The sequence below is a fragment of the Clupea harengus genome, unplaced genomic scaffold (assembly GCF_900700415.2).
Source record: "Clupea harengus unplaced genomic scaffold, Ch_v2.0.2, whole genome shotgun sequence".
Classification (NCBI taxonomy): domain Eukaryota; kingdom Metazoa; phylum Chordata; class Actinopteri; order Clupeiformes; family Clupeidae; genus Clupea; species Clupea harengus.
The window spans coordinates 1-22,445 of record NW_024880251.1 but is presented as its reverse complement, the minus strand read 5'-3'; the positions used below and the strand labels follow the sequence as shown (position 1 = coordinate 22,445).

At 39.5% G+C, this 22,445-nt stretch overlaps 2 protein-coding genes across 2 annotated transcripts; one reads left to right on the top strand and one right to left on the bottom strand.

Moving 5' to 3' along the window:
- Positions 1-592: 592 nt before the first annotated feature.
- Positions 593-11,582, top strand: LOC122131708 (apoptosis-inducing factor 3). Its single transcript, XM_042706356.1, has 18 exons — positions 593-623; positions 2,583-2,673; positions 3,185-3,294; positions 3,680-3,789; positions 4,495-4,539; positions 4,946-5,027; positions 5,391-5,503; positions 5,973-6,059; positions 6,332-6,423; positions 6,637-6,688; positions 7,508-7,582; positions 8,226-8,289; positions 8,400-8,476; positions 8,577-8,694; positions 9,255-9,353; positions 9,702-9,777; positions 10,034-10,138; positions 10,411-11,582. The coding sequence occupies exons 1-18, from the start codon at positions 593-595 to the stop codon at positions 10,457-10,459; spliced, it is 1,476 nt and encodes a 491-aa protein (XP_042562290.1). The 3' UTR covers positions 10,460-11,582.
- Positions 11,583-13,508: 1,926 nt separating this feature from the next.
- On the bottom strand, positions 13,509-15,778 carry cunh17orf97 (chromosome unknown C17orf97 homolog). Its single transcript, XM_042706355.1, has 2 exons — positions 15,219-15,778; positions 13,509-14,223 (listed from the first exon to the last, which is right to left on the bottom strand). Exons 1-2 carry the CDS (start codon positions 15,487-15,489, stop codon positions 13,874-13,876), a joined length of 621 nt encoding a protein of 206 aa, XP_042562289.1. The 5' UTR covers positions 15,490-15,778; the 3' UTR covers positions 13,509-13,873.
- Positions 15,779-22,445: the final 6,667 nt, after the last annotated feature.

Here is a 22,445-nt window from a genome sequence, read left to right as displayed (position 1 = left end):
TCGATAATGACCGCCGGACTATACATTATTCCTTATAGGCTAGGCTACCACACATCATGTACATATTGCTTAGAAAAACAAATTGTAAATGTACTGCAAGTATATCTAAATGATAATTACCTAAGCACAGCCCATACTCCCGTCAACAGGCTGTGAATAAATGAAGTTGAAATGTTTCTCCATTTCCAAGCATTCCTACGAGCGACAACAGGAACGGGTATACGTTTCAGTGCTGCATTCAGAAGTTTGAACACACCTGCGGACCCCAAGACAATACCGAGATCCATGAGCTCGAATGACACCTCTTTCACACTTTTATGATGTTCAACTTTTAAGTAGAAATAGTAACGTTAGAAATAAATTGTGCATAAACTTAGGCTACTTATCACGATACATTCTATGATGAGGCGATTTTCTAATTTTCTTGTGTAGCAATTTAAAGGTTATTCCGCGATTGTAATCATATAGGCTACAGTTTCGTCAGATTCAGCCAATTGCTCCTTGCGGTCCTCTAGCTGTCTGTTCAGTGTTCAGTTAAAAAAAGTTAACAAAGTGGCTCGGGCCGAAACATAAACAATCACAGCCGATCAACATGACGCCTCAGGAGCTCGGAAGAGAGAAGGGTAATTTGATTGGCTGTTGAGTTCAAACATCAACCTTTCGCGAAACCTAATCACAGACTAGGCCTACATCTTTAAACGGTTCTCGTAAAAAAGCTGGAGGAAGCATTTCCCAAATTTTCTCTATCCATGCAATTTGTAGCAATGTAGCCTACCATGCTTCAACAAACTCTACTTCTTCACGCAAAATCTCAAGTGAAAGTTGTGGGAGTTCTTCAGGTGTGTGCTTTTGGGAGATGAAGCCTTTCGCGCAACCACAATAACACAATGATTTATTAATGATAATAATTTCAAAGGCCTAGGCTAACATATTCTTAGCATTCCGAGGATGGCTTACACTCAATGTCGATAACAATTATCTTGTGATATATATGGGGAAAGAAGGACACCACGTAGTAAGCTTAATCCACAACAGTTGCTTCAGAGATGTTGCAGTGCTGGATGATAGACAGGGGTGTAGCCTACGTTATCACATATTTGGCCCCGCAGTTAGTCACTTTTTCTAATGAAGACATTGGAATAGCTTTAGCTGGCCACTATCTGTATTTCATTCTATATCCTCCACTATATTATTGATTCACGTGTGAGTTAACTACTTCTTGACAAATAAGCCCTCATAAGTCACACGCTATCAAACGTCATGCTACTGAAGCAAGATACAAATGACCACAACGGTGTGGTTTACGCAAGGTGTGCAGTGTCACGTACTTTGTTCTAAACGGACACCATTGTTGTAGCTGGTTGCCTCGTCAGCCATTCTGAATCTGTTGTTGTGCTGCTGGGAAATTGTCCCCTGTGCTATTCAACAAGGCTCACTTTCTGATTCAAAGTAGGCCTACCACTTTACGGAGCACCGACTTTGGGAGCTCGGTCAATGGATTTGTTAGAGTGAAACACCTCCATCCCTGGGCTAATCATACGTGGACTTCCATTTTTCTACCAAATTCATGTTTCATCACATTCCTAGTGTGTACCCCGGCCATGAGGTGTGTGGCAGAGCAGTGTGGATGCCGAGGTTATGGACTTCAGTTTCCTCCAGTTAGATTTGTTTAGTAGTGACTAAATCTTGGCCACGTAAAAAGGACTTTGCGAGAGTTCCCTAGTCTGAAATCAAATCGACTCGTCACACGGATTTAAAAAAAATAAACTGAATTTCTCTGCTAATTGAAATGGACCCGAGGCAATCAAGTAAGTATCCATCTTGGTAATTTCATTAGATATCTAGTTTGTCTTTAATTGAAAACCTCTTCAATGCCTCCCTTTATAGTTTTTTTTTTCCATTATTGTATTAACCCATACATGTAAAGTATCTAGATGCTCAACACAAATATACTAACTTGTTCCCAGTAGACTATATGATAATTTAAATGCAGGAGCGCATATACCTCTCTTTATACCGCATCTTGGTATGGATCTGATGTGTTATTCTGAAGTTATGCTAAAACAAAAGACCTCTGTTATCACAAATGGTCCTTTTGAAATAGGCTATGATTTACAACATGAAATAGGCTATGATTTACAACAATTCATTATATGCAAAGGCATTTACTGGTCACATGATGTGATGTATTTCCAACTCAGTGAGTATGGTGTCATCAGTACTTTTTCACGGGCCTAACATTCTTGTGACTATGTAGTACATATTCTAATACAAACGTAAACTCTAAAGAATTGCTGTCCAGAGACTTTTTTTTACAGTTTAGGATGTGTTGTCTTGGCTGTATAGAACCCTGCAAGGTTCTCCTTCAGACTGTTTTTAGGGTTCTTTTTAGAACTTCTTTGAGAGTGTACTATTTACAGGTTTATATTTTTAGTTGTGATGAATTCAATAGAAATACAATTATTTCTGACACGGCTTGTTCATTAAAGTGCCTTATGTTGAACCTTTAACGTCTCTGCAACTGTTATGTCGAGCCATAGTATGGGTCAGATACTGTGCTGATGTGGTGTGTGCCCCCATAGGTCAGACCAATCCCGAGCCAGACGTTGACCCTGAGGAGCCTGAGGAGGTCACGGAGGCCGTTTGTCTGGAGTCAGAGCTCCAGGATGGACAGTAAGGCCCACAGACGAGGACGGTTTTCACACAGATCTCAGATCAGCTCACACCACCTTCACATATGCACCAGTTTTCAGCGCCAACAGATTTTTAGATGTTTTCTAGCTGAACAATACTGTGGCAATTGGACAAATCTATCAATTAATTTAATATCATAAATATGTGATCCAAAAGGTGAACTATTCATTTGTCCCAGGTGTAAAACAAAAAAGTGTCAAGTGTTTGAGGGGTCACTTCTCTTTGACCAGATGGTGTGCAGACAGTCCACTACAGCGTCATTTTAGGTTGATGGAGCCATTGCTGGCATTATTTTTTAATTATGGATGAGATGACCATATCCAGCTAATCTAAAGACATGGACTCTGAAAAGTTCATTATAATGCTATGAGACCATAACATTACAATAGCAGGACTAATTACTTTTTCAAACATTCTGACAAAAAAGCTGGGAGGAGATGATGTTCCTTGAGGATGGCCAGTCAGAACACGTGCTCTTGCTTTCACGCAGGATGATGGAGGTAGAGGTTGGACACCATAATGTCCTGTTGGCACGCTGTGACGGGGTTTACCATGCCGTTGGGAATCAGTGCACCCACTATGGTGCCGCACTTAGCAAAGGTACATGAAGTCTTTGGGAAAACTCTGGTATGTTATGGTTAGAATGTTATGAAACTAATGAGATTTGAAGGGATGCTGAATATCATAAAGCCCTTAGTTGGGTGTCAGGTACCTCCCTGTTAGGTAATAGAAGTGTTGTATGGTTGGGTCTCATTTGGTTAATAGATTTACTATCTGGGAAGATCCCATTAATTCCATTTATGTTCCTTTCATTTGTTTGCATTTGTTTCTGTACCGCAAATGCTACCCATCTGGACTCTATCTAGCTGTCCAAATATAGCAATATGTTTTTGGCTACTTTGCACTTTTTACCGAAAGGTTGTTAGTTTGGAAATCTTTGTAAACGTATGAATCATCCACTCACACCATACCTATGGCTCCACAGGTGTACTGATAGGCCATAGGGTCCGCTGCCCATGGCATGGGTCCTGCTTCGACCTCCAGACAGGTGATGTGGAGGAGTTTCCTGCAATGGACTGCTTGCCCAATCACAAGGCACTGTTACTTAATGTTCTTATTATTTATTAAATCTTATTAATATCTGAAGGCGTTTACAGTATATTATATGCAACGATATATATGCAATATGCAATATATGCAAGTATCTCCTTAAATAGCCATCAGGCACTTACAGACCAGATCCATACATTAAAGAGAAACGTGTGGGCCGCCTTAAAAAGGATGAACCCCGAAACAGGCAGCACTCAGTACATGTCATTTGTCAATTATATCACTTTGACAATGAAGTGAGTGCTTCCAAGCCATTTTGGTTTCGGTCCTTTTGGTGTTGTGTAGAGATCCTCTTCTCCACATGGCCTGCATTTTTGTGATCAACATTTTGCCGATTGATTTAAAAAGGAAGGATGAAGTGGATGTCGGTTAAGATGAAAGGAACTGGGTTGTGTGGATCGATTAGTGTTGTTGTGGTCATTGCTTCTGTTCACAGGTAGGCCATTTGCTGATGTATTCCTGTACTGTACTGTACAATGTCACTTTGGGTTATACATTTAATGGAGGACTATGTGGAAATGAATATGGCCTTTGAAGAACAATGGTTGAATAAAATAATGTATCTTGAGGATTTGTTTCTCACAGATAGCGTAAAATACTTACGCTTTTATCAGTCACATTTCAGTATTTTACAATGCATGGACCCATACACAGTGTCTGATACTGTCATAATTTCTTCTTTTTCTTCAGGTGAAGGTTGAGAATAGTAAAGTATATGTGTCGATCAACAAAAAGGTAATTTAGCATCAAGTGCCTTCTGAGTTTTTTTAAAATAACAGTGCCTCAGTATTTTGCCCTAACTTGTATTTTAAGTCATATCTCAGCACATAACAATTTAATTGTATCACAGAATGTATTAGAAGTATTTAGAGGCTGTAGGCAGTTTTTTACTGAAGCATATTTTACCATCCTCCCTTTCTATGATGTTTAAGTGTGTGTGTGTGTGTGTGTGTGTGTGTGTGTGTGTGTGTGTGTGTGTGTGTGAGTGTGTGAGTGTGTGTGTGTGTGTGTGTGTGTGTGGGGGGGGGGTGCTAACATAGCTAACAGTACCGCTAACATCATTGTGATTTAGTTCTGCACTGTATTGAAATTGTGTAATGGGTGCATTATGAACTCTTTGTAAATTAACTGCTCTCTTTAGTTTCTGAAACAGAACAAACGTTTAAAGGAGATGTCTGGCAGAGTTCAAGGGACCTTCCACACCATCATGTTACTAGGGGGAGGTGAGAATGGAATCTTTAGTGGCTGTTCTTTACTATGTGTATATACTTCACACAAGGTAAAACAGGAACTGCACATACTTATGGCTTTATTTAGTAGGATGAATTGGACATGCTAAACAAACTGATGGTAAATGGAATGTTAAATGAGAAGTGAGAGGTTTTTATTTTTGGCTCTTTAACTCTTCTGTTTTCTAACTGTTTTCCTGTATATCATGTCTCCAAGTATGCTTTGAAACACTTGACCTTTAACATGTACCTTTAACATGGTCAGACACATAGAAATACAACATGTGGGGTAGCTCTTATTATGTCATTACTGCCACATCTCCATCTCAATTCAACTCATTTTGTGTGGAAGTGTAGGGTCAGCCTCTTTGGTTTGTGCTGAAACATTGCGACAAGAGAACTATGGCGGTCGCATCATCATGGTGACAAGAGATGACCTCCTGCCGTATGACAAAACCCGACTCAGCAAGGTATGGGTAGGCACGGGTCAAAGGGCAGGGAAAGGCTTGCTAAAGTATGGTTGACAGATTCTGTGATGGTCTTTTGGTGAAAGCTCAGACTTTGGATAATGGCAAAATGGTTAAATATTTACATTTAGTTTACATTTAGTCATTTAGCAGACGCTTTTGTCCAAAGCGACGTACAATAAACAAATATGGCAATAAATATGGAAATTCCATTTAATGTGTGTGTAATAAGTGGTCACTGACAGTGTGCAGTGATATGTTTAACAGGTAGGCTAGAAGGCTAGAATGACGTATTCTTTTTGCGAATCAAATGTGCAAGAACACCCGGGTAAAGTGGCTGCTTATCTCCACTGCTCAAATGTGCACTATCAGCGACCTTACAGAAAAGAAAACCCAGTCTGAAAGGGTTTATTCAAGTAGCGTAGAAAGACCACTGGTTAAGTTGTAATAACATAAATATGATCTTCCTCAGGTCATGAATGTGGAAAGTGACAGTATCCTGTTGAGAAGAATGGAGTTTTTCCATCAGTATGACATAGAAGTGTGGCTCAGGAAAGAGGTAAGCCCAGTTTCATTTGCATTCAGTTGTCATCCTAATAAAAGCAAGATAACCAACTACTTAGCTACAATTGACATTTATATTTAGTCATTTACCAGAAGCTTTTATTCAAAATGACGATATTGGACAGATATAAAAATTTTTACCATGTGTGTTTCTTGGCATGGAACCCATGGCATTGGTGTTGTTAACATTCTACTCTAGTGGTTGAACGACAGGAACACTGTCTACCTGCTTAGGAGAATCACTTTCTATTATATTTATCTTTCTAGGCTCTGTCAGTAAACACTGACAAGAAAACAGTGACATTCAATGACGGTATTACTCAGTGTTACGACCAGCTCCTAATTGCAACAGGCTGTAGGTAAGTGTCGGAATCAAAGTTCTACATGGATATGGCTGAAATGGTATAAAATAAGCACTGTATACCCCACAACATATATATACATATATACAAATACATTAAAGGTCCAAGCAGAGTCAAGCTGAACTAAGTTTGGATAAGTACGGCATCTAGATAATACTGACAGAAGGTGAGATGAACTGATGCAGAACTCATGCTGGTGCTGTTCTTTAGAGCTAAGGGACTGGACTGCCCTGGTTCTGACCTGGAGAACATCTTGATGTTGGAGACCCCAGAGGATGCCAGACGGATCCACTACTCCTGCATTAACAACAGGATAGTTGTTGTGGGCACATCCTTTGTTGGTGCGCCGCTCTATCCCTTCATGTGGTCTTTAATGATAGGCAGAACCGTTTTCCTCTTTAAGGAGCTAAAAGTTATTGTAAGAGAGTACTTCTGGCACAATTTCACTCACAAGGTGCTTGGATAGAGTAGCTATCGAAAAGGCCTAAGACATCTTTTAAAAACTTCAGTATTTAAATAAATGTTGACATTTATGGTGACAATGGTGAAAATGAAAAAAATACCTGAGAAATAGCTTGAGTTTGAGAGTTACCCAATCTCTTTCCTGGGATCAATGATTGTTTCAAGTTTAGCAGGTAGCTTACATTTAGCTTTGATTCAGCTAATTAAGGCAGTACTTGTGATAAACGTTGGTAAACATCAACAGGCCCTATGCTGTGTATGGCATGGCATGGTGTGGTATTTCCAACTTCTTATGTATTAATTATGGCAACGATTAAACAACCTGTAGCTGTATGTCATGTGTTAAATGATTACCATTCATGAACACAAGCTTCTCTGTGTTGGCAAAGGCATGGAAGTGGCTTCCTACATGACAGAAAAAGCACTCAGCATCACCGTCATTGGTAGCAGCGAAATGCCATACCAGAGGACCTTTGGATCCGAGATTGGGAAAATTACTATGATGGTCAGTAACCTTGGAGGTATTTCCATGGCCATGCTGGAAAAAAAAACCTTACTTAAAACAGTAACTTGGTATGCAACAATAACAGTAACTTCTTGTGGTGATGAATTACTCTTTCAGATACTGGAAGAAAAGGGGGTGACATTTTACATGAATGACAGTGTGACAGAGATCAGAGGGGAAAACAAGAAGGTAAAGAACATTAAAATGTAGAGTATAACACATTTTATTGTACCATGGAGGTAATGTAGACAACATTGTACTTATCTACAATTTATTGACTCTTAAAGCTGCTTAAAGAAGTGTTTTTTTTATGTTTAGTCTAAACTTCTTACATGATCTGACAGCTAACTCTGAAAGAGTCTGTAAATTGGATTGTTTTGGGCTCTGTAATCTGGTGCTGTAGTTTCAACATGATCCAGCTGTATTAACAAATGAGGAGACTTCCAGAAAGAAGTGCAGATTCTTTATGTGTGTGGACATACCATTCACAGTAGGGTGTGGGATCCGATAGCCACTAAGATTTGTGGAAGTTAACAAGAAATGCCAACATCTCTTACAGCTGTTCTGGTTCACAGGTTCAGCTGTAACAATAGAGAAACTGAATACCGAATAGAAAAGACACTCAATAGAAACTGGGTTGGAAATATTTGTAAATGGAAAAATGAAAACATTAATTCCATTATGTCTAAAGGCCTTGCCTTGTGAATACATGTATGCAGACACATGTATGTGTATACACATGCATGACTGCAGGTGTGTCAGTATGAAGCTTGAGTGAAGCTTTACAAGCAGAAAATGCATAACCTACAACATCTGTCTGTCTGTCTTCCAGGTGAAAGAGATAGTCCTGAAAAGTGGCACAGTTATCCCTGCTGATGTTCTCATAGTGGGCATTGGTATGTATAGGAGGTGTGGCCCAATGCTTTTTTCCTTTTCAGTTCCTCAAACATGCCATATCATGCACACTAACAAAGAAATCTGACACAAGTTTATTTTTTTCCCCCAGGTGTCACTCCAAACGCTGAGTGTCTGCAGGGGAGTAACATTACCATGGATGGGAAGAATTTTGTACTTGTGGACAAGGTGAACTTGTGTCATTCAGTACCCATGAAATTGTGAGAATGTCAAGACAGTTGAGCCAACTTGGCGTCACTGTGTTGTAATTGTTTCCTCTCTCCTGCAGTATATGAGGACAAACATAATGGACGTCTTCTGTGCAGGAGACCTGACAACCTTCCCTCTGAAAATGGCCAAAGATCAGAGAGTAAACATAGGCCACTGGCAGCTAGCACAGGCACATGGTAACTATGTCTAGCAGCTACCACAGACATGTCATGTATGGACAACAAAACTTGTAACAGAAAAAGATCACAGAAAGAAATCTTAAATATATGGTTTTTAAAAATGTCTTTTGTTAAATCTGGGTGAGGTTTTCCACAAATTCCAGTTGCTATTAAATTTGTTCTCTGGTGGACCAAATCATTTATATGTGGACACCCACGGTGGTGAGGAGACAACAAATGATATTGTTCTTTCACGTCAACCAATCAGGAGATGTCCAGACAGGACTTCGGGATTCTGCCTGTCAATCAAACCCACACACAGTGTGTGTTTTTGGGGAGGGACATTGGCAGGAAAACTGAAGGAAGGGGGTGTATGCTAACCGCTAGGCTCTAGTCTAGATGGTTCTAGATTTCACTTTTCATTTTCCTCTGTCAGTGTTAAAGCATTCCTCATTGTACATCACAGTCCATGGAGGAAAACAACAAAATGATATTACAGTAACAGAAAATCTTTGCAAAGTTGTGTAGACCTACGTTCTCTTCAAGTCACATGTGTGGCTTGACTATCCTCTTAACAGGAAGGGTGGCTGCCCTGAACATGCTGCATAAAGAGGTTGAGTTGAACTCTGTGCCTTTCTACTGGACCGTCCTCCTGGGCATGACCATCCGTTACACAGGTGCGTGGGTTGGGTCAGGGTATGCCTAAGGGTGCTGCCTACTATTGTGTCTGTGCTTGATGAAACTCATGCGTTTCATGAATGTTTGACTGATTTTTTAAATGACAGCGAAGCAGACTTTATCAATACTCTTACTGTTGTTTATATCATTATTTTCATTTGACTCCTTTCCTACACCTTCCCTTAACAAATAAGAGCGGTTTTCTGAACAAGGTCATTTCTTAGCATCATTATTACACGTTTGGTAAAATCATGCCAATCAAGGTCATTACATTACTCACTGCTAATGTTTAATGGCTAAATAAATATGTTTGATATAAAACCTGTGTTTTTTTATATGTTGTTCAGGTTTTGGGGAAGGCTACACTGATCTAGTTGTAAAAGGAAAAGTTGAGGATATGAAATTCCTTGCATTATATATCAAGTGAGTGAATGCAAGTTACCTTGAGCTACCTTAAATGATAAACTTCTGTAGTTGTGTTATTAAATTAGTTTTAAATAGCTTGTGAATTCCCAAACAGTTCATATACTTTCTTACACTTCTGCTAGGGTGTAATTCTTTACCAAAACTGTAAATATTAATGTGATAACATACTAAAGTGAGTCCAGTATCATAACATTATGCCCAAGAAATGCTTCTAACCAGAACTAACTGGCATCAATTATCCACGACTCCTCAGGGAGGACAGAGTGGTGGCCGCTGCAGGGCTGAACTTTGACCCTGCGGTGTCTGTGGTTGCAGAGAGGTTAGCCATTGACAACTTCATTTCGAAGGCAGAAGCTGAGTAAGTAGTCTAGTGGCTTTTAATTCTTTTTTTTTTTGATGATGAATTTGTTCATGCATACTTTCTAATATGAAATTTTAAATTTAGTTTATTTCTGATATATTCAGTATTTACGGGTACATTATCCTGCAGGACAGCTAATTTAAAAGCAAAATTAATTTGTGATTTCATCTTTACTTTTCATTTAATTTCCACTTGTTTTGCCTATACGCAACAGTTCCAACAGTAAAATCTATGAATCATCTGTAAAAATTACTTTCTGTCTTTGAAAGATCCGATGATCTCACCTGGTTGAACCTGCCTGACCTAAACCTGTCGTGACACCAGCCTGGAATGTTCTTCCTTCTGACCTCCCAGTCTCATCCAGATCCTCTAATCATATACTCTTGTCTTTCTGTTTAGAAGTTTGTGTCCCGAGACACACTCTGTCCCTTTCAGAGATTTTCGAGCAATTGTATTTAGCTTAAGTTGTGCAAAAAAAGGCAAACACTCTTGTTACATGCTGTCTATCTGTCTGACCAATAGAACGTAGATAAGATGGATGACATATGCATGGCAATAGAGTGACTGTTTTCAGGGAGACAAAGCAACAGTGAATAACCCTGGTGGCTTGTGCTGCTGCCCTTGTAAACCAAAATGCCCAAACAGAACACAAGAGGGGATTAGGTGAACAGTGGCCTATGGGTTACATCAATGAGGAAGGGGTGCAGAATTTGGCAACGATGACAAAAAGGGCAACACACAATAGGACTGGACGAGCACAGCACAAAAGGCTAAAATGAAACAAGCGGGGCCCTTTACATCAAAACTGCTGTGCTGCCTCTCTTTTTCTCTCTTTCTCTGTCCCTCCCTCTTATACACACATGCACACCAATTTTATAGCTTTCTGTCTGTGAGTGTCACTCCGTGACCACATGCCAGTGCATGTCGGTTTGATGTTGTCTTACACAAGGAAATGTCAGTCCTCTGCATTCAGTGACTGATTCAGGATCAACTCCATACCTCAGTCTTGTGTCAGTCTCTATACCTTGTGAGTATCAGCATGACTCAGCAGAATCCAACCCTGTTGTTTTGTATTTTCTTTTTCTTTTTTTTTTAAGACAATAGATGCTCGGATCTGTCCACATCATTGCCACTACTTTTGCGTGGGAGGGGGGCATTGTGGGTGCTGGAGCACCCCATCAAATTACTGATTGTCTGTAGATTCTCAGCATTTTAGTTACCCTTAAAAACAGCGTAATAAAACTGGCATTTGTGTCTACAAGACATTTTGTGTGTGTCCACAAAGGGCAGAATTTCATTAGAATTGTGACAAGCTGGTATTTTGTCAAAGCAGTGCTCTATGTGATTTTAGCACTGTTTGCTAACTTCTGCCATACTGTATATAGTTTAGCCACAATAGGACTTCACCCCCTCCCCTCTGCACAAAGTATATGCAAAACAACTGGCCAGCAGTGATGCCCACTGGATTGATTCATGCTGTCTGACCATGGCGGCTAACAGTGATTTATCCCCCCCCCCCCCCCCCCCCCCCTCAGAGCGTAGATTTTAGTGGTAGATATCAGAATAATTATGAGGCCAGGTAGCTTAAAGGGGCTATATGTAAGCTTGACTAGATGTTGGCTAGCGAGCTAAATTACTTCATACTCCCCACACCAAGCAGATTGGAGACCGTGTATTACTACTTTTGCACACCCCTACCTCCTCTCCCTTCATATAAGCAAATACGTTTGGCCAAAGTGGTGGAGGCTGAAGACTACATGTACGATGAAAACATTTATGACTGAAAGATATCTAGGCTACCATTAATGTTTCTATCTACATCAGTTGATTAACTGAACTTTTGAGCTAGCTGATAGTTTAACAATTAATGTTAACCGATGGGTTTGCTACTGAACTACTTGTTGATACTAACTACAGGATAACCATGTTTACTTGGGTCCGTTCATTGTAATCCTGCACTCTGGAAATGGATTTAGGCTCTGTAGTTAAAAAAATTGAACTTTCCATTTCTCCTCAAATTCACAACCACTTCCACTGTCATTATTTTAACCTCAGAAATAGGATTTTAGCAATTAAAAACACTATTACTGACAGTTTGAGCTTATGCTCATGATGGCACCCTTGCTTTGCCTTGCTGTTTTCGCTACAGTGACGCACGGACAGACCGGGGCTAACTGGTTAGCATGCTAACCTTAGTGGATATCTGGGCAACACAGTGCATAGGCGTTTTTGACATTGCAACAAAATGGTTAATTCTTTACATTCTGTTGCTGTATCTAGTTTGAATGTTTTAAACTAAACTTCTTACATATAGCACCTTTAAGATGGGAGAAAATAGGTGGGGGAGGAGGGTGAGCATATATTTAAGTAACATTTGTTGGTTTGCATAACACAACACATTAACACCCACAAAATGGAGGTAATGTTTTGTCATCTTTGTGTGATTAGCACACATCTTGCAGTTCTGTAGCAAAGTAAGAAAGTGAGAAAGTCGCCTGCTCAAGTAGAAATCAGTATCTGTTATGGTCATGATCCCCGTTTTGTTCAATGTTTTATTCAGACTTCTCGTGTATCAGTTTTTATCATGCATCCGAGGTTCAAATGTAACAGAAAATAGTTCAAATCCATCCTTACTGGCATCAGCAAAAAGTTAAACCAATATTAAAACAGTTTTGTCAAAATGTACTACTTTTGTTGGCAGTACCCCTGCCAACAACACTGTCTTGTGTTGTCTATGCTACTTTTGCATGACTGAAATGTATGTGAAATGAATGTGGTGTTACCTAGCCTAATCATCCACCTGGTGCTTTATATGGTATGGATTTCGTACTGAGTGATATGTTAATTTTAAAAATAAATAAAAAATATCTAAGAAGAATATATACCATTATTTTGAACATATATTCACACATGGAAGTATTGGCATTTTGTCTCCAGGAACACAAAGAGTTCTCTGAATAAAGTATTTTATCTCATTCATTGTTTTCCTTATCTCAAATATGATCCATTTATATGAGCAGTCTTCTGGTTTGGTGAAGAACACTTTAGGTCACACTGTTTATGAGCTGTAGGGTCATTGTAAGGTGATACTATTACTACTGTGTTTCTTTCTTTTATAATCAAATCAAATGCATCTAGGCTATAACCTTTGTTACTTGATGTACCACTGACTGGGCAATCACATTCACTGAACAAACTTATTTTTATTGAATTAATCAAGGGGATTTAATGTGTTGGCCAGAGGTGATTTTTTTTCCAACAAAAGTGAAATGGTTCAAATGTACAGTTTAGAAAATAAATAATGATGTATTTTGATTAGTTGTTTTGTTTTTAAAATTTTCACATTACAACAATTTGAACCTCATATAAACAATTGTGTGTTGTGCTATGACATAATAATGAAAAAGCCTTTGCTATTCAATTAATTCAACAACACAAGACAATATAGCACCCTCTGTTGGAGAACTGCTATGTAAACTTGTAAAATTTAAGCGACCACAACATACCTTGAGTTTCCAGGTGGTTTTCAGGTCATGAGTTCACTGAAATACCCCATTGTTCAAAACATTTTGATTCTCACACTGTCCCTGAGTATGTCTTTATTCATCATAATGTTCAAACAACCAACAATATATTAACTAACTCTGAGAAACATAGTGTGGCAGCTTTTCCAGTCCTAAAGATTGTGTTATAAGAAAAAAAGAAAAAAGAAACAGGTCAGGTCTATACAGTTCACCTTGCTTGGGAGGCTTGAGTGACAGCTGTCTTTCCGAGCTGTTGTGCTGCTAAATAACGTTTGCGGCGGTTGGCCTTATATACCTCCAGCCTCTCTGCCTCGGACACGGGGTCATCAAGGACTCCTTCCCACCTTAGACTCTCCAGGGACTTTGCACTGACCTCAGCTTTGTCCTTCTCAGCTGAAGGGGCAGGGGCTGTCTCTTGGTTCGAAACGGACTTCTTCAATTTTTTGCTCCGTTTGCCAGTCTTGCCTTTGGTCGGGCCTCCGCCTTTTGTCAGAGAGGAGTTGGAGCTGGACTTGGCTTCAGGTGGCTGTTTATCTGAAGGGAACACACAATCAGCACCTTGCTAACATGGGGTGGTTAGATTACAACGTAATCCCCCTACACAAAGGTGCTATACAGCAAGTGGGATGGGACACACTAATGACAGTGACGTCACTGGCCACAGGTAGGGACAGCTTCTCTACCATGAGCATTCAAAAGACTCCATCTTAATGGTACAGTATGTCTTTCACAGTAATTAGTCATCTGGTCATGACACTGGAGATCTAAATGTACAACACCCAAGAGTGTCAGAGCTGAAGGTCTGCCCTGTGAAAATGTCACCCACACAGATTCCTTGTGAAGATGCTTGATGAAACTACTGTTTACTTTGAACATGCCTGACATATATTACTGGCTCCTGTACATCTCAGACAGCCAGGAGAGCTTGTGTTTACACTATCAGGAGAATATTATTATTATTTAAGATCTCACCCTTTAGGTTATTATAGATTATTTATTTTTAAAACTGTGATCTCTACCTTCTATTATTGTTTTGTTTTGTTTAAAAAAAAACAACATATCTCCGTATATCACCTTAACAAGGACTATAAAATGTGGTTGTTCTGTGTTCTGTTCTCTAGGCTATTTTATACATATAAATTATAAGTTGTATATATAAGTTATATGTTTTATTCATATAACTTTAAATAGCATTTTGTTTTCCACCGGAACTATCATTATGTGACGGATAACAAGAGGAAACGACACAGGCTAACTCATTATATCATTCATTAGTATTAAGTATAGGCTTCTGGCTACCATGTTGATATGGAGGCGTACATAGGCATATCCAGGGTTAAGTCAAGTGTTTGGTTATGAAGCTAAACAGAATATAAAAGTGTCATTACATGCGGTTAATTCGCCCTAATTCGCCAGTGTGCTGTAACATTATTAATAAAGTTACAATTACATTGTTAACTGTAACTATATTAATAGGCTAATACAATGAAACAAGTGCATTATAGGCTAGTATAAAATGTGACAGGCTGTAAGCTGATAGCTGAGACACAAACCTGTGTCATCTGAATTCGGAGGGCTGCTGGTATCGTCTCCTTTCTGTGTTCCACTGCGTGACTTGTTGGTTTTCTTTTTTTCAGTTTCCGAAATTTTTTCTTTGTTTTTCTTCTTGCACTTCTTTTTGCCTGATGTGATTTTGTCGTTATCGTCAGACTGAGGTGCTTGCTCCATTGATGAAGTCTTATTTAGCGCAGACTTATTTTTTGGAGGGTGAACCTCAATATTTCCTATTCCTTGACCAAGGCAGTATTTGTTTAAAGTAGCCATATAAGCTATTACTTGGTTGCGGGAGGCTATAAGGCAAAATAATACCGCCCAACAGTAGGCCTGTAAACTGACAACGTTAGTTAGCGTATGACAAGACTATCAGCTAGGTTTGGAAAAGATTTGTTTTCTCCACTGGGCTAACGTCACGTAAACTTTCAAAAGCAGAATTAAGTTTAGCATGCCCAAGACGTCTCACCAGCCAGAATGCTGATTAAAACTGTCGAAGACCTAAATAGGTTAAGCAAACCTGTAGGTTTACTCGCTGCTTCCCATGGCCAGGCTTAAAATATGGAGCTCGAGTGAATGAAGGCATGCTACTAAGAGACGCATCTCCATGGAAACCCAGACCAGCTCCTCCCATTCATGATAGCTCTCCTATTTTTGCAGGATTGTTGGGTCTGGCTCGAATCATTAAAAATGGCAGTGTTGAAAGATCAACGCGACTCGTAGACACGCAACACAGCATTTACAGGGGAATTACACAAGAAAACTCTCAGAGCAAATATTAAATCCAAACAAAACATGCAGAGGGGGAATGCATAGTTAGTAGGCCTACAATCAATTAGGCTACTACGTTTTTCACGTTCCGGTTACCTCATATCAAATGACTCTTCTTATCACTTTACACTTGATGGTAATTATAACTTCCATAGAAAACTAGATTCAGTCATCGCTGGTGATGATTCAGAAGGCACGGCTGTATTCTTTTTTTCCATGCATGGACGGAGAGAATCGTTGCACAAAACTGATTCACTATTCTCTCATAAACTCAGAGAGTAACTTCACTAGGTTGATTCACCAGTCTTTCACTATTTCAGAGATGTCTAACATTCTCATACCCAAATTGACACCACATCAAAACACTTCATGGCCAAACAGTCATGGGCAATAATGTCATACTAAGTAATAGTGGTAAACATTTAGACCCTTACAGCCTCTAAGAATGTGCTGCAATTTCATCTTCTCCAATCATCCCTGCTATTCTGTCTCCACATGATGATGTTTACAAAAACAGAGTTAGTTATCAGAGTTAGTTATTTATTATACAGCTGTTCGCCCGTCGGGATTTATTTTTCGATAATGACCTCCGGACAATACATTATCCCTTACCTATAGCTCTATCAATAGGCCCAAACATCTCAGCTGTACAGAGCTAACTGTCAACAAGAGAAGAGGGACAAACACAGAGAGAAGTTATCTACTCTTCTGCCCTTGGCCCCAATACTGGCAACATGACTTCAGAAACCTAGTACTTGGCAATCAACCAATAAAGTTGAAGACATATATAATACAAACATATAAAGCACAGAAATCAACAGTTAAGATAAGTCATAAAAACTCCAAAAGCAATAATGAACAAAACTCAACTCCATAACTCTAACTCTAACTCTAGTCTTAAATTGCCACTAGATGGTGCAACCTACATGTCTTTGTAAGGATAGGCGCGTTCTACTTCCAAAATAAAGGCGATTTTGGGTGCGAGTGAAAAAGACTGTTAACTTAAAGTAGAAAAAACTGCACTCTCAAGTTTGTCTCATTGCTTATTTATTTTGACCAGTTTGTCCACAGACGCGTTTCGGCCTAAGCCATCGTCAGTGCTGTAAATGTTTCAGTTCTTCGATTTTGATTAATTGATGGTCAGTCTTCTCCATCAGTAATTGACCATGCCATCTGTCACTAACTGTTTTGACCTTTGTTGAACCAGCTTCCATGTCTAAAGAGCAAAATTCCAGTTCTTGGACTTTCACTGCCAAGTGGGAATGACTCTTTCAGATGTTTCTTCTATAATATCAGGTGTGTTTTTCAATCCCATGATCTTTTACCCCTTTTCTAAATACATTTCTGATAGAGAGTAAGAAATGTTCCTTAAACATATGTCTTGGCTGTCTCTTTTCCTCTATAGCTCTGTATTTACTTTTCCCACAATCTGACACCATTTTCTTGCTCTCCTTTAGTAATTAACACTTAAACACAGTAAATCGCTTGCCCTGAGCACATACACTGAAATGTGGTTTGATGCAGTCTAAACCGCATTTGGCTCGGAAACTATTACTAAACTAAACTTAGAACATAAAGTGCATCTGTTATCACCAAGCACTGGAACATTATGCATGGGAGCCAAACTTAGCAGTCATGCAGGTTACAGTGTACACATTACGCAAATAGAACAGAACTACTGGGATAAATGCCATGCTACATGCTGGGTGTGTCTTTTTATAGTAACAGGGTAGACCCCATATTATTGAAACAGTTAACTGATCCCCACCTGATGTAAGTGAGATCGTTTGCTATTACTGTACAAAAAAAAATCATTACAGGCCTCGTAGCACTTGTGGATTATAGGCAAAGCAGTTTGGTTCATGTGGCATCTCCTGAATTTAAGACTGTAGTTCATTCAGAACTTCTAGCTGTCATGAAAAGAGATGTAACGTCATTGTATTATACTGTATGTAAAAAAAAAATAATAATAATAATTCATGGTAACACAATTGCTGATATGCAGTCTTCATTTAAATAGAGTGCCCTGAATAAACACATCTGTAAACATATACCGTTTGGGGACTATTCAATAATTATGCAATAAACAGAGCTATTGTGAATATGAAAAATAGAGTGCTTCGTTGGTTTTAAATCTGGTACTTGATAAATTTGATTACACTTACCTGATGCATTGCATATGTATGAAAGTATCAGGATGTGTTCATGCAAAACAAAATGTACGTTCAAAATGTTCATTGTTATTTATGAATAACTCACTTATCCTGTGTAAAATGGCTATGTGTATAAATCTTGGTGTTTGTTCATTATGTTTCTTTTGGTCCTGTCTGTGAGAACTTTCATGCCGCAGCCTGAGCAAGACACAATGGGTGACATTGGCTAATGATCTTTGTTCAGCATCTGTATAGCCAAATCATCTCTGAGAAAGATGTTGAAAACAATGCCTTTTAAACCATCCCATTGTCCCAAGTGTGGGAGAAACCCACCATGCATTGGGTCATGTAGTCACAAGCCATCTGTCCGGACTCATTTAAGAAAGGCTATCTAAGTATTCTGATCCCTGAAAAGATATGCTCTGCCACACTTGAACTTGGGGGAATCCCCTGCTGATTTTTAGGGCATTCCTCTGGGGCACACAGACTCCTGAGCCCTTGAACTGACGTGTAGGCTTCAGTCAGCAAAACTGCTGACCCCAATCAGTTCCACATTTTTCCATGAATCCACATTTTGTATTCAGGTCCCTGTCCCTTCAGGAAGTGAATACTTGCATGATGTTTGTATGATACACATACAGAATTCCAGAGGCAGAAAAGAGGCCAACGAGTAACGGGGAAATAAATGCAATTCTGTTCATTGACTTGAAGGGCATTAGGTCATACTGACAAAAGCTTTGAGTCCAAGCTATTGGTTAGAGAGATTTGGCAGATTTGTTTTTTATTCCTAAAAAATAAAAACACTTTGATACTTAAAATAGTTATGTAATTATTAAGCCATGATAAAAGACAATGTTGTAACGTACCAATATTCATAGCACACTGTGAAATACTACTGTGTGAGTCGAGTCTTACAGTTTTGCACACAGACACAGAATGTTCTCATCCTGTACAAATCACTGCTCCTTGGCATTCCAGAAAATGGTCTCACCATTTTTTGTCACATGTCTCTCTTTCCCTGCTTTGCACCTTGATCTTGTCAATATTGTTGAAGAATTCATGGCTAAGCAACATACTCAAACATTATTAGATGCAACAAAAACTGGTGAACATAAAAATGTATTGACAATTAGGATGCTATGGGATAAAAGCTACTCCATACACTCTGGTGATGCCCTATTTGATTCGTCAGTGAAGTTTTTCGTTTTAAAGGTTATGGTTCATTGGATAGGAGAAAAACGTCATCGAAGCGACAGCGTTTACTGGCTCAGAAGTCTTTGGTCCGCCTTACATCTCAACGAATCAGAGGAGACACTGGATGACGGAGGAAACCTTCACAAGCTGGGGGAGACGATCGTCACAATTACTGTTTGACGTTGTAGTTTCATTGGTCAGCTGTGTCAGATCGCGTCACTGCCTTGCCAGCTGATCACAGTAAGAAACCGGCTGGACTGAGGTAGGTTTGAGACAAAAATGCTGTGAGCCGGTGCTGAACCAACTTCGTTTTACCAGAGAGTAAGCCATCTGCGGATCCATGGGTATTTCATTCATTGCTTGCTGTTTTCAATCTTTAACAATTACGCGCAACTACAGCTACCGCATTCTGTAACTGCCCTTGAGCTTCGGCTAGGCAAATTTGTTCTGCTTGTGTGCTCTGCTGGACTAACCGAACGTATTGATGATTGAGGTGTGGCATTTAAAGATCAGTTTAAAACGATTCCCTGCCGAGAGGTTGAGCGCCTGTAGAATGTAAGTAAATTATGGAAGTGAGTTGACAGTCTGACGCGAGACTCATAAAAAGTCTGAACATTTTAGCTAACCTAAATTCGATTTCACAAGTGTGAGTCAACTCAAAGTCATAGAAACTTCTCGTTTTGGTGCTGTGTTAACCTACTTTGTCTTAACATGATAAATGACCGAGGCTGTTATCTCATGACTGTCTAACCTTTGAATCTGAGATGTTTTAGTCGTGACGTGATCCACTGGAATATTCCAGTCCAAACAAGTGATTTTAATAACCATTTCAAATTAAAGTAGCCAATGTACTTACATAACACGCAAGCTATACGACTGTTTCTGTTACTGAAACTGTTACGAAAATAAAATAGGCTACTGAAATTAAATTGAAAACGTCTTAAACTGCATGATGCTGACACTGTAAGGACATGGATTTGTCTTGAGATTAATCATTAGGCCTGTAGGCCTACAATTTAACCTCAAATTTAAGTCATACTCAAAAGCTTGGTCCCCAAGGCTTATAACATAAGTAGGCCTATAATTTGCCCATCATAAAATGGCTTTCCATTCCACTGTATGCGAATTAAGAAATGGACACACGATAAAATCTAAACAAATGCGATTTAATGCGAATAAACTAGTTTCCACCAGCCTTAGTCGCATAATATATATCTATGCGAATCGGATTAATCCACCCTTTCTTATTCGATTTATATTTAATGCAAATTTCAAGTGTTTCTACAGGATCTACTATTCGAATGGTCAAAATTCGCAATAAAAAGATGAATGGAAAGTTTTGGTCTGGCTGCAGCCAATGAGGCCTAAACGCAGCCGCAACGGAGAAGAATTAAGGATAAAACATGAATGATTTCTCGCTAGCGTGTTGACTCATTCTTCTGTTTTTTTCCTACAGGAAGCCCTCAATTACCGAATGCCAGTAGATCTTTGTCTCAGTTTCGTTTCCTTTGCATCACACACCAGCCACCGATCCGCATAGCTCTGGTTGCTTAAGATACAAACGCGCAGTCCATGTGAAAACTACATAGTCCTGACAGAGAGGATTTCCGAACGGCCACACCCTTATTTGACGATTACAGACTATCTGCACAAGCATACATTTTAGGTAGTATTGGAAATGTTACCTAAATGGTCTTCATTAACCCTTCACTTGTTCACAAATTACTTCCGTTTTGATAACGTCTATGGTCTACCATTTAAGATGCAGCAAACACAGCATCAGTTGCATAGCCTACTTGTCTCAGGTGGGGGAGTGTTAGACAGTTACCACAGTTGACTAATTATCTTGACAGCAGTCACAATAAAAAAGCAATTCTGTGTTTGGATAACATCTTTTTTCGGAACTAGGTCTTGTCCAGTTCATTTTTCAGACTGTCTGTGATAAATTACATAGGCTAATGCTGTCTTGTGCAACAAGGTTGTGTGTTGCCTGAAATGGGAGCTCTTCTCATTGTAAAAATGTTGACCCATTTTGATCATGATCACACTCTGGAAAATCCATGTCGGTTCCATCCATGTTAGCTCATGTTTAGTGGCCTAATTTTCAGAATAGTAATCACTATAGGCTTCATGAACCAGAGTTTGTTTCTTTTACTTGTGAGACTTCCGGTTGGTTTGAGACCTGATCACAATCACATGTTCATCTTGCCATCTGTAAATTCTTTTAAATCTATGATGGTGGAATGCCTAATGCCTCATTGCGGAAGGTCACCAACGTTTAAAGTAATAGGCTACAACGAGCAGCAAGCAACCGTCGCAGATGGTCATAAAGCCTCCGTCCGGCCTAATGATGCTGCTTTGGACGACAGAGGACTGTGTGTGGAGGCCGCAGGAGACCCAGTTCTCTGTTGCTTACTTTATTTTATGTTTTTTATTTATTTTTTATTTAAGAAGTAGCTCCCAGCCCAGGCAGAGTCAGTTTATAGGACACCTAGCTGCACGGCTAACTAGCTAAGGCAGCTACAGTTAGCATCAGTTAGCGGTTACTTGGCAATAACTAAAGCTATCTGTCAGTGACACTTTATTTATTTCTTATTGTGGAGGAGGAGAAAAGAGAGGCATCCAGAGAGGACATAAGCCTGGCGGTAGGAGACCCCTCTGCTGCTGAGGAGGAGGGTGTAGTCGGACTGTGTGACTGAGGTAGAGGGAAGAGAAGGAGATTTGAGCTGATTATTATTAATTAACTATTTGGGGTATTATTAAGTCATGGGACTTCAGGCTGAAAAACACTGCTGCTTTGATCAAATCTTCGCATTTTACGCAGGGAATAATAACAACTGATATCAGGGATTCGGCTTCATGTCAATAGCCTTCTACCGATCTTTTTGTCTGTTCATATCTGCAATGCATGTGTTTTAGCATTGAGTAGGCCTTGGTATTTGGGTGAACTGAGGCGTGTGTGACTTCCGTTCGTATGCTGTGGTTTTCTAGGCCTCGACTTGCACTCTGGCCTTCTCCAGTCTGCTGATTCATGTCTATAGAGGTGGGGGTGAAAGCTGAATGAGAGCAGTCAGAAAACTGAAGTCGTGAAAGACCTACGCTGATGGTGCT

Excerpts from the sequence above, each read along its gene's own strand:
- LOC122131708 (XM_042706356.1), top strand. The coding sequence starts at position 593 with ATGACGCCTCAGGAGCTCGGAAGAGAGAAGG. Across the intron at positions 624-2,582 it reads GGAGCTCGGAAGAGAGAAGG|GTCAGACCAATCCCGAGCCA; the intron begins GTAATTTGATTG and ends GTGCCCCCATAG. Across the intron at positions 9,354-9,701 it reads CATGACCATCCGTTACACAG|GTTTTGGGGAAGGCTACACT; the intron begins GTGCGTGGGTTG and ends TATGTTGTTCAG.
- cunh17orf97 (XM_042706355.1), bottom strand. The coding sequence starts at position 15,489 with ATGGCTACTTTAAACAAATACTGCCTTGGTCAAGGAATAGGAAATATT. Across the intron at positions 14,224-15,218 it reads TCCGAATTCAGATGACACAG|GTGCTGATTGTGTGTTCCCT; the intron begins GTTTGTGTCTCA and ends CATGTTAGCAAG.